The 12,158-nt window shown below is 45.6% G+C and overlaps 1 protein-coding gene across 1 annotated transcript in view; it reads right to left on the reverse strand.

The window, feature by feature from the left end:
- The window catches only part of XRRA1 (X-ray radiation resistance associated 1), a 96,297-nt gene extending 84,304 nt beyond the window's left edge, over positions 1–11,993 (reverse strand). Inside the window, exons 1-4 of the mRNA XM_055121974.1 lie at positions 11,875–11,993; positions 8,630–8,697; positions 5,825–5,922; positions 1,019–1,203 (exon numbers count right to left, since the gene is read on the reverse strand). Coding sequence (XP_054977949.1) covers positions 1,019–1,203; positions 5,825–5,918 — 279 coding nt within the window. The 5' untranslated portion in view covers positions 5,919–5,922; positions 8,630–8,697; positions 11,875–11,993. The remainder of the gene's footprint in view (positions 1–1,018; positions 1,204–5,824; positions 5,923–8,629; positions 8,698–11,874) is intronic.
- Between the last annotated feature and the right edge of the window lie 165 nt (positions 11,994–12,158).

The following is a 12,158-nucleotide window of genomic DNA, read 5'->3' on the forward strand; positions in this document are numbered from 1 at the left end:
AAATCTCCCTAGGCTGGAGCAGGAATCTTTGGATCCAATTTAGGGCCCAGATGGACTTTGCAATGCGTGGGTTCCCCCTCAGCCTGCTCCTTTGCCTCTTCCACTCAGCTCAAAAGGTCTTGCCTGATGTAATGTAAAAACAGGTTCTAGGGTCAGTAGATCAGAATTCCAAACTGAGTAGTTCTAATTCTGAGAATATCAGGGTTCTAATTACAAACTTGGCCTTTGGCCAAAGCAAATCACCTGTGGATTCCTCAGTTTTCCCATCTGCATAATGGCAGCAACAAAGAAGGATGAGAAAACCCATCACACAGACGGATCTAAAGAAAGTTTTACTGAGTCAGAAAGAGAGAGACAGACATAGAAGGACTGCACTCATTTGTGGAATATAAAATAACATAATATGAGATGGATACCCAAGGGCAGTTGACACAAGGGCCAGGAATATTGCCCCATAGTTGGAAGCCTGCCTCATGAGCTGGGGGAGAAGGCAGCTGGAATCAAGAAGGGATCACTAAGTAAACAATGGTTGGAGGAATCGGTTGGGATGGGAGATGTGTTCTGAAAGTAGATAAAGGACCAAACATGCTAACCTTTCAGTATCTGTATTACAAACCATAATGCCCCAAAGTAGAGAGAAAGTATAGGGGAAATTGTCTGCCATGGAGGCAGGGGAAGGGTTGGAAAGGGGGGATATACTGGGGACATTGGTGGTGGAGAATGTGCGCTGGTGGAGGGATGGGTGTTTTATCATTGTATGATTGAAACTCAAACATGAAAGCTTGTAACTGTATCTCACAGTGATTCAATAACAAAAAAAAAAAAAAAGAAAGTTTTACAGAGTAAACTTTGGCTGTATATCGTCCATGACTATATTTAACCTGCCAGCTCTGAGAATCTGGGATAAGCTTGGGGTAGCAGGACCAGAGAGAACACCGCAAGTTCTCCCCCCACGCTCCCTGTCAAGGATAATCACTAGCTGCAGCCACCAAGGACAGCACCGTGCACAGCTTCTCACCAGAAAATCCCGATCCAGGACTCGACGCTCTAGACTCTCTCCTCGGTTTTCCCATCGAGCCCCTTTCTTTCCCAAGTTCTCAAAAGAAACCTTCTGGCTCTCCTGCTCTTCTGCTGGTGCTTCAAGCACTCGCTTGGGCTTCTTCTTGATGTTGCATTTCCGAGCCACAACCCAGTGTCCTCGGCCTGTTGAGGAGATGGGAAGAGTGAGAAGGGGCAAAACTCCCTCAGTTATAGCATCACTCCCCATAACCCTCAACCCTCTGCTCCTGGCTCCCTTGCACACACCACGGTGCTGCTGTGTTTCTGCCCACACGTACAGATTAAAACGGAAGACCCAGAGAGAACGGACTGATGACTTCCTCTGTGTTTGTTTTTGTCCCTAGATTTGAATGGGGATCTCTCAAGATCCCAGATCACATATGCCCTGTTCTTTGATGAAGCTTTCCTTCCCCTGCGCCTACCCACAGGGAGGATCCTTCTTTGCTGTATCAGCTTGTTAGGCCCCCTCTGTCACCTCTCGAGTAAGGGCCAATGTGCCACATCAACTCAACAGGCTCTGTCTTCTCAGACCTCTCAGCCTGGGTTTAATCATTATAGGAAGAAAGGCTGTGTTGGAAGTTCAGGGTCAGAAAATAATTCTATTTTTAAAACGCATGTTTGCTGTTACAAGAATGAGAAAATATGTGGAAGCACAAAGAATATTAGGTTTGCCAGGAAGCCCACATAGCAAAAAATGAGCTCAGTGTTCTAGAATTTGCTTTCTCCTATGTTGACAATGTAGTACAAGGCATCCACTACAACCTCTAATAATATTTTCTGTTCCTTTGCTCACTGTGTCTTGCTGTCTGAGGTGAAAGCTCCATGCGAGTGGATGTTGGTTACCTGACTGTTTCATCAAGGCCTGCAGAGCTTGCCACAGGGTGAGTGTTGCTGACAAAACCTCGAGCCTCAATCCCTGTCTACAATCATGCATTCATATATTTTCTGAGAATAAATTCTGTGCTGGGAGCTGGAGATCCAAGGATGGGCAAGACTGAAGCCCTGACTCATAGGGATTCAATAGTATAAGGGGCCTGCAGGTGCCCAGAGGGGGTAGCTACCAGCTTAGGACATGAACTAGATCTATTAAATTGAAAAGTCATTAGTAAATAGAAAAAAAATGATCAGTCTGGTGCTAGAATGATAGTACAGCAGGTAGGGCATTTGCCTTGCCTGTGGCCAACCCAGGTTTAATCCTGAGCACCCCTTATGGTTCCCGAGTGACTCCAGCAGTGATTTCTGAGCACAGAGCCAGGAGTGATCCCTGAGTGCAGAGCCAGGAATAACCCTTGAGCAATGCCAGATGTGGTCCAAAAACCAAACAAAAAAATCATACTGGGGGAGGAACAGAAAACAGCCCACAAAGTACCCAAAGGGATGAAGGACTGGCACCATGCACGCCAGAGTCATGGGAACCAGCCTGCACCCAGCCCCGTGCCTGCACAACCCGCTGGCCCTGCTTCAGGGGTGAGTGCTGGTTGATCTCTCCTGCTTCTTGGATGAAAATCTGCTCTCTGTGAGTCATTTCCCATTTCCGGTCTGGGTCCAACACTCAAGGGACATGGACATTCATTCCCCTCTGTCCTATCGTCCTGGATCTCGGAGGCACCAGCTGGAGTTGGTATCCAAACTCCCAATAAGAAAGGAAGGTCTAGAGTGTGCCAAGAGATGACTTGCGGGGGGTGGGGGGCAAGAAAGGGCTGCCAAGGACAAGAGTCAGGTCCGCAACGGTCTGGAGGACCAGATTCAAGAGCACAGGTTGGATGGGTGGGCAGTTAGTAGGAAGATGCCATTAGTACCAGGGGCTTTTTATTCCAAACTATAGCTTCTCAAGATAATTTTAGGCTTCCAGATAATAATAATAATAATAATAATAATAATAATAATAATGATAACAAGAAGAAGAAGGAAGAGGTAGAGGAGGAGGAAGAGGAGGAGGAGAAGTACAGTTATTCTATAGCCTTCACCCAGTTTCTTTAATGTTAGCCTCAGAGACTGCTAATATGATGAAATGAAAGAGAAATGAACACTCTACAATAGCTGTAACTCATACAGAGCCATTGTTGAATTTCTCCAATTTTCTCTTTAATGTCCTCTTTCTGATCCAGGAACCAATCCAGAACCTCACATTTCATTTTGTTTTTATGGTTCCTAGTCTCCCCAAATCTAAGACAGTTCTTCAGATTTTTCTGCTTTGTGCGTTCTTGACATTTTTGAAGAGGACAAGTCAATTATTTTGTAAAATAATCCTGAAGAATATCTCTTAGTGGGGGGGGGGGGCAGAGTTATATACAACAAGTAGGGCATTTGCCGTGCATGTGGCCAAACCTAGGTACAATCCCCAGCAGCCCCTACGGTCCCCTGAGCATCACCAGGAGTGATTCCTCAGTGCAGATCCAGGCGTAACTCCTCAGCATAGACGGGTGTGGCACAAAACCAAAACCAAAAAATAAAAAATCCCTTAACATAAACTATGAGCTAAGGCTTTGCTCTTGGACAAAATGCCGAAGCAAAGCTGTATCCCATTCAGTCCATCTCAGCAGGGGTACATGTGTGCATTTCTCTTATTACTGATGATAGCAGTTTTCATCATTCCCTCAAGAAAGTGTCTACCTGGAGTCTCCCTGAGAGGTTACCCCTTCGTAAGTAACAGGATGCCTTACAATTATGCAAGCATCCTGTTTCTCATCCTGTGTTTACATACTGATTCTAGCACTGGTGAGAGGCAACTTTATATGTCAACTCGGCCAGGCTCCTCACACTCTGCTGGAGGTGGTGCTGTGGTGTTTCTCAGCTCTGACTAATATCGAGTCCCATTTGGCTTGAAGTGTCCTCTTGATAGCTTGCATGAGTCTGACCAGCAGCTAAAAGATCTTAAATGCAAAATCTGAGGTTTCCCAAAGGCTGAAAATACTTTGCCTGATCATACAGTTCTTCCCTCAATTTTTAGCCTATAAAGTCCCTCAAATTTCAGAACCTGTTAATTCTGAAGCCAATCCCTTGGCATACATTATATAACTCTGACTGATAAAGAGCCAGAGAATTTTCTCATCACAAAAGTTATTATTTTGAAGTTTTACTAGTGATTCTCTATTTCTCTCATTTCTTCCTCATTTATTAAGAGGAATTATATATTTTTTGTTTTTGCATCACACTCAGTGATGCTCAGAGGTTACTCCTGGTCTGCACTCAGGAATGACTCCTGGGGGTTGCTTGGAGGGACCATATGGCATGCTGAGAATCAAACATACAAGGCAAATGCCCTGCCCAAGGCATTGCTTTACCATCACTCCAGGCCAAGGAATTCTATTCTGAGGAGGAGTTATTCACTCTCCACTTATTTATATATTCAGATGTTTATTTAACTGTGTTATGGACTGTGGACATTTTTTTTATGGCTAAAATGCACCTTTATCTTACAGTGAACCTTGATTTATTTTGCTGCCCAGATAGTCCTAATTGGCTATTGGGAGCTCTGTGACCTTTTAACACCCTCCATCAATTTTCTAAGCCTTCACTTTCTATCACCACAGCTGTTCTGAACTCAATTTGTGTTTTTTCTGCAATAGTCCTGGAGACAACTTTTTCTTAGAGAATCCCTGATTACTTTAATTTGAGAATGGCATTTAGAAACTCAGATCTAAGTGGAAGGTATGCTCTCCAAGGCCAAGAAAAATTTTCACACATATAATTCATACAGATGTTAATACACAAAGATACACACAGAGGTACTTATATATCTCTCTATCCACTTATGTATGTGTGGGGGGTATGGTGGTGAATATGACATGATGATGAGCTCATGCTGAGAGTTCCCTAGAAAGATTTTAAACATGAAGATGGATTTAAGAAAGTCTCTATGAGGCCAGACAAATAGTACAATGAGTAGGGAGCTTGTTTTGCACACGAACTACCCAGGTTTGATCTCTGGCACCCCATATGGTCCCCCAAACCCTGCCAGGAGTGATCTCCAAACACAGAGTCAGGTGTAAGACTTGACCCCTGCCAGGTGTGGTCCCGAACAAAATACTGAAGAAACAAAAAGTTCTCTATGTAAAAACTATCATCATGCTAGAGAAGTGGGAGCGCCAACCCAAGAAGATGCTCTCCAAGATTTCACATATAGAGTAGCCAGAAAAATCCAGAGTCAACACAGTATCAAATTAATTCTACCTTTTCAGACCCTTTCAAGATCACAAATAAAATCTAGTGAACTCGTACTTCTTAGTTGTATTCCCTCTCTAAGGCTCTACTCCATGTGATGAGTGATTACTCCGTGGAGCAGAGTCAAGTTGAAGTCATTTTATTATTATTAATCAAATGAGCAACAGAGAAAGGAGGACAGCTAGTGAGTTGGGGGGCGGGTGGAGGTGGAGGCTGGGGTAGCTAGGCATGGTTTATTGGGAAAAGTGGGGCAAACATGAGCTTTGCGGGATGGGAGGAGTTTGGACCACTGGAATGAGGGTTAGAACATTCTGGGGAGAGGGAAGAACTGTCTGGAAAGAGCGTATGAAGGGAGAGACCACATACAAAGATATGGCCAAGCTGCGGAGGCTGAGGGCATGTTAGACTTGAACCCTAAAGGAGCTTGGAAAAAGTTCTTGAATAGAAGGAACCATTAGGCTAGGTTTCAGGGCGATAGGTTCCCCTTGGAAGTTTCCCTGGGGAGGCGGGGAGGTTTAATGAGGGGACGAAGAGATATATAAGATATACAAAAGCAGGAGCTGGAGTGAAGTAAGGGCATCAATTTGAGAAGTCACCTGACCTTCCTCCAGGGGTCGCACCAGATGTTTGGCCGGAAAGCTGTTACTCATGGAAGGCTTCCCTTCGTCCAGCTTGTAGATTCCTGAGGAGGCCATCTCCCTGAGCCAGGCAAGGGAAGAGGGGAAGAAACGTGAGGCAATGACATGCTGCACTCTCATCCCGACACAGTGCTCTGGACCCCAAGCTGTTAGCACACACAAGCCCCCTGTCCCCTGAAGTGCGCCGCCTCCCCGCCCCCGCCCCCCCCCCCCCCGCCCCTGCCTACTGTCCAGCTTCAGAAGAGAAACATGTCTTGGGATTTAGGGTTCAAATTCATTCGACTCAGTGCAACACATGCAAAGCACCACCTGTGGGCTCAGACAGACCTGGCTGCAAGTCTGACTCTATTGTCTCACACTTAATGGTTGGAAAGTGACTCTACCCCTGTGTGCCCCAGTGTCCTATCTGTAGAATGGGCGTGGTTACACCTTTATAGATGGAGTTGCTGATCAAGTTAGAAAGCTTTATAGGAATTGCTCAGCAGAAAGTTTGTTTGTTTGGGGACCTTACAGGAAATGCTCAGGACTTACTCCTCATTCTGCACTCAGGGATTACTCCTGGATGGGCTCTGGGGAAAATATGGAATGCCAGGGGTTGAATCCAAGAACACCACACACAAGGAAAGTGCCCTGCTCTTTCTCTCTGGTCCCAGAAACTTTGTTTTCAGAGTTCAGAGAAAGAAAGCCTCACATGATAGACAAGAGCGTGTGCAAATAGAGATTTGAACGAAATAAATCCCAACTTTCACTGTATAATCAATGCACCCAATGCTTTTAGTCCACAACCTGGTTTATAATCTCACTCAGCAATGCGACTTTGGGCAAATCATTTGTGCTTCTTTGAGCTCAGATTTCTCTCATACAAAATGAGGATAAAGACCAGTGACTTGGCACATTTAACTCTGGAATCACCAATGGCCCAGCCTGAAGCTAGGACCTTCTTTATTTGTTTTGTTTTGGGGTCATATCCAGCTATGACTAGGTGTTACTTCTGGTTCTGCACTCAGGAATCCCTCCTGTGGGGTTCAGGGGACCATATATGATGTTCATGGGACTGAACCTGGGTTAGCCACATGCAAAGGAAATACCTGCTATGCTATCTCTATGGCCTCCTGGAAATAATTTCTTTTCCTTCTATGTCATGGGACTCTCTCCTTCCTCTTGAGAAGTCTGGATTCTATGATAAATGCGTTACCTTTTCTCTTTTCTCTTTGCGTGTGTGGTGCAGGAGGTGCAGGGAGTTAATTCGGGGGAGTTAATTTATACCTGGCAGTGCTGAGGGATCACTTCTGAGGGGCTTAGTAGACAATATGTGGTGACAAGAATCAAACCTGGGACAACTGCATACAATGCAAGCAACTTATCAGCTGTGAACCATCTCTCCAACCCCCTCTCTACCCTTTTAATAATTTTATTTTTACTTAATTGAACCTGTACCTTGGAGAATTATTGTAAGAATTAATTGAGGACTGGTAACGCAACCCAGCAATAGACCTTAAGTTTCAAATGTGAGAAGCCTTGACTCTGATTCTTAGCAGTATTCAGCAGTGTTCAGACACACGTGTGCGCACACACGCATGCGCACACACACATGTGCATGTGTGCACACATGCATCCACATACATGCACATATACTCATACATGTATGCACATAATTAAATGAAGTTACAGAGAGAAAACAAGGCTTCTCTCTAGGCACAGTCCAGAGGGCATCCCTTCCATGAAACCTTTACTAAATTTTGCAACGGAAGATCATTGTTGCTGGAGCATTTGTTTGGTATCTCTTTTACAGCTGGAGTTCTTCCCATGTCTTAAGATTATTAATCTTAAGAAGCTCCATTCATCTGGTCTATGGACCTTCAGGTTTGAATGCCCATGCAATTCACCATCTCTCTTCCATCCTTAGAACACCCATAGGAAACACCCAATAAACATAGGAAGATCATGATGGTGTTTCCAGATCCTTCTGGTTTTATACATATTTCTGATCTCCCTAATTGGACTCTAAGCTTCTCCAGAGGAAGAATGGTATCTATGATGTTCTCTCCTCTATTCTCACAACTTAACATAGCACCTGGACAGAAAAGATTCCATAATTATCTGTGTAATGAATGAATGATGTTGGTATATTTTTTGGTCCAACACACAGCAGGGATAATTTCCAGATCACTGGCTACAATGAAAAGTGTTAGAAGTCCCTTATATTGCACCCATGATACCTAATACTCCTCCTAATACTTATCATTTTGTTAAAAAGCTTGCTCTCTGGGGCTGCAGAGACAGTCCAATGGGTAGGATTCATACCTGGCATGCAAGACCAACTCAGGTTCAATCCTCAGGGCCCCATGTGGTCCTTCAAGCCCTGTCAGGAGTGACCTCCAAATTCAGAGCCAGGAATAAGCCCTGAGTACCGCTGGATATGGCCCCAAAAAACAAAGGCAAAAAAAAAAGTTTGCTCTCCTTACCAATTTCCCTCCTCCCACAGTGCATATGATACATTATTTACCTATGTAATCCCTAAGGTCAACATAGCAACAGCAACAAAAATGTGCTGGGAAGAGAAATAGGAATATGTTTGGATGGGGATATAAAAATAATAATTTAATCAGTTTGTCTTTTAGATTATCTCTCTTGTGACACCTATCTGCTAGACAGGTTAATGGCCAAGCAGTGAGTTAATAGCTGGTAGGGAAATATTAGAGGTAAAAACTGTTGTAGGCTTCAGTATTTTATATAATTTGAGAACTTCTGGTCACTGTAGTACTTACTTGATCTTTGTTTTTGATATGGACTTCTTGAATTCCTTTTTTTTTTGTTTCTTCACTTTCTTTTTCACCTGTAAAGTAGATATTATATTCCTTCTTAACCTGCTAGTCACAGCTCCTTGCTTTTATTTTATTTTTGGGTCGCATCAAGTGGTGCTCGGGGCTTACTCTTTGTTCTGTGCTTAGGGATCACTCCTGGTGAGGCTCAGGGGAACATATGGGTGCCGGGGATTGAATTGTGGTTGTCAGCGTGCAAGGCAAGAGCCATTCCCTCTATAAAAGAGCTCTTGAACTTTCTCATTAATTTTCCTCCTACTATGATCCTCTGCTCCGAAACATACTCATATGGGACCCACAAAGTATCACAGAACTAAAATTCCAAGATAAAGACATAAATGCTTATAGGGATATATTTACATATGAAGGTATATATAGAAAAAGACATTGATGGAAATGTAGGAGAACAATTTCAGGGAAATGAGGTAGGGCTAAAATGCATAAGTAAAATGTGCAAATCTCAAATAAAAAAGGACTGTTGGTATGACCATCTATACAAAATACATTTATGCACAGTGAAAGTAGTAAAGACAAAGTTGAAAGAGAAGAAACAATCTGGTAAAAGATATTTGCTAGACATAAAACACAAGGGATGAATCATTCACATTCATGGGATGGACACAGACCCAGATACAACCCAGATACAAGTAGAAATTCTAGACCCCTAGAGTTAAGGATGAAGCTTAGCAGCAAAGCATTTGTCTCGCATGTGTAAGGCCCTAGGACTGCAAAAAGAAAAAATGAAAAGAAAGCCAAGTTCTCAGCCTGGAGGAATAATGTAGTGATTGAGAATAACTACCTTGCAAGTGTAAGATGTTGCGTTCAAATCCTGGGGTCCCACATGCACTGAGCGTGGTCCTGGAAGCTCTGCTACTTGAGCCTGGCAGTGATCCCTGGCTCTGCAAATAATTTCCCAGCTATATCACAGCCAGGAGAGTGCCACAGCAGAAAAGACATGCAAAGACACGCAAGCACGATCCCCAGGAAATGTGAGCACATGTGCAGACACCACCACTAAAGGAGGGAAAACCTCAGAGAGCAACACAACCCAGTGGTGGGTCACGGCGGGCACCACAGTGAACACTGTCGAAGGACAACAGTCAGGCAATGGTGCATCAACTGCCAGTTGGCACAGCACAATCATATAACATCAAAGGGAAGAGGGAGAGGGAGAGCAGTAAAAATCAATGCAAAGGAAGTCTAGTTCTCTACGAGGAATATTGGTGTAGAAGGAGAGAAACCAATAGTCCGAGGGAGTATAAAAAATATTTACCTAAGGATGCTGAAGTGCAGAGCAAGTGTGGGTTTATAACAAATGAGCCAAGAAGAGTCTCTAACACCAGGGGTCACTGTCTAGAAAGTAGCTCCAAGCTTTATTCACAGTAGGTAAAAAAAACACTCTTAACCTCCAAATTTAGAGTCTTCATCTAAATCCTTCCAGTCTTCATCTCAAACTTGAAGCAGGCACATCTCCACCTGACGGCAGAGCTTCCCAGGCCCAAAAGGAGGGAGAAGAGCAAGAGATTCTTCTCGTCATACTTTCGCTTAGTTCTCTTCTTTTTCTTTCTTTCTTTCTTTCTTTCTTTCTTTCTTTCTTTCTTTCTTTCTTTCTTTCTTTCTTTCTTTCTTTCTTTCTTTCTTCCTTCCTTCCTTCCTTCCTTTCTTTCTTTCTTTCTTTCTTTCTTCTTTCCTTTCCTTTACTTTCTTTTCTTCTCTCTTTCTTCCTTCCTTCTTCCTTCCTTCCTTCCTTCCTTCCTTCCTTCCTTCCTTCCTCCCTCCCTCCCTCCCTCCCTCCCTCCCTCTCGCTCTCTCTTTTTGCCTGTCACTCTTCTGTTTCTCTTCTTTGGCTCATGCAAAGAGCAATCCTGTATCTCAGCCTCCTCACAGTGACTCCCTCCTCACTCTGTGTCACTGCCTCAGGTCACCTCTTGAAGGAGACAGTTTCTATCACTTGTATTATAATGACCTCTTCTCCAATCTGCTCCCCACTCTTCATACTCACAACCCCAGTCTGGGACGATTCAAAGACGAGGCCTGGCTCCTACCCCTCTCCCTATCTCTATCTTTGAAACAAAAACAAAAACAAAACAAACCTCTGGGGTGCTTACTCCTGGGTCTGCACTCAGGGATCACTCCTGGCAGGGTCCCGGGTCTATATAAGGTGCCAGGGAATCAAACCTGGGTTGGCTGTGTGCAAGGCAAGTACCCGGGCCCTGTCCTCTGTGTTATGTCTCTGGCCCCTGCCTCTTTCTCTGGCTTCAGTACCTCTTCCAGGCACCAGCCCTTTCAAGAGGTGGAACATCTTTGGGATGAAATAGAACCATAAATGAACTCAATGCTATGCAGTTGGGAGAGAAGGAAAGAATAATTAGGAAAGGCTTCCCAGAACTGGTGACATTAATGCTAGTGCTTGGAAAAGGAAACAAAAAATTTAAAAGATAACATGCACAACAAAAAGTTACAGGGGCCTTTGGATTGTTTCCTATAATATTATTTAGCGTCAGTAACACATGGATGCCAGCTTCATCCAGACAGTCATTTTGTCCATTTACTCAAGGATACAGCATCAGGGATCGGAACTCCGGAGCAAGCACCCAGTATTGGTTCAGTGATTTGTTCACGTAAAAGGATTTGTGTGGGGGGTGGGGGTGGGGGTGGGGGTGGGGGTGTCAAAGAACAAGTACCGCTCTGTAACACCCCGCGGTACAAGCCAACGCGCCGCGGGAAGCCTAGGTCGCTGGCTCAGCGCTCCAGGAGAGGAAAGAGCGCGGCTCCTCTGAGCGCCCCGCATCCCCGGCCAGCGTTGATGCTCAGTCAGTAACGAGGGGAAGAAAAGATGGAAGAGTGAACTCTAGAATGCGATTACATTCTGAAAGCGGAGCAGCAGAACCCGCCAGGCAAATCGATCCAAGAGACGCGGTGCCAGGAGGCGCCTTCCCGCCCTGGACGGGGCTGTCCTGTCGGGGGCCGATGGGAGAGGACGGCTGGACACGCACGCTGGACGCTGTCCAGCAGCCAGCGGACACTCGATCGTCCCGAAACATGACAACGAATCGACCATCACCAGGGAGAACCACGCGGCCCGAAAGCGCGGTAACGGTCTAGGGGAGCGGGGAGGACCAGCTCCCGCCGCCCGGGAGTGCTCGCTCTCTCCGGGGCTGGGGGACCCCTACCCCAGTGTCCGGCGGCACCTGTCTCCGGCGTCGCTTCCGCCGCTTCCGAGGCGTCCGCAGAAGCGACGTCCCGGCCAGGCGGGACGCACGCCTGCGATCCTCTCGACTTTCTTTGAGCCGCTCCACGGTGGCGCCTGCCACAGTCTTCTCCGCCCCTTAGTAACCGCGAAGCGGTGGCGGGCGGTCTCTCGGCAACCGACTGCTCTGTACTACAAGTCCCGGCAAGCTCCGCGGCCACTTCCGCTGCCCCCTCCCATCGGCCCGCCCACTACGGGTCCCGCCGGGCTCCGCGCGGCGCGTCA

The sequence above is a fragment of the Sorex araneus genome, chromosome X (genome assembly GCF_027595985.1).
Source record: "Sorex araneus isolate mSorAra2 chromosome X, mSorAra2.pri, whole genome shotgun sequence".
Taxonomy (NCBI): domain Eukaryota; kingdom Metazoa; phylum Chordata; class Mammalia; order Eulipotyphla; family Soricidae; genus Sorex; species Sorex araneus.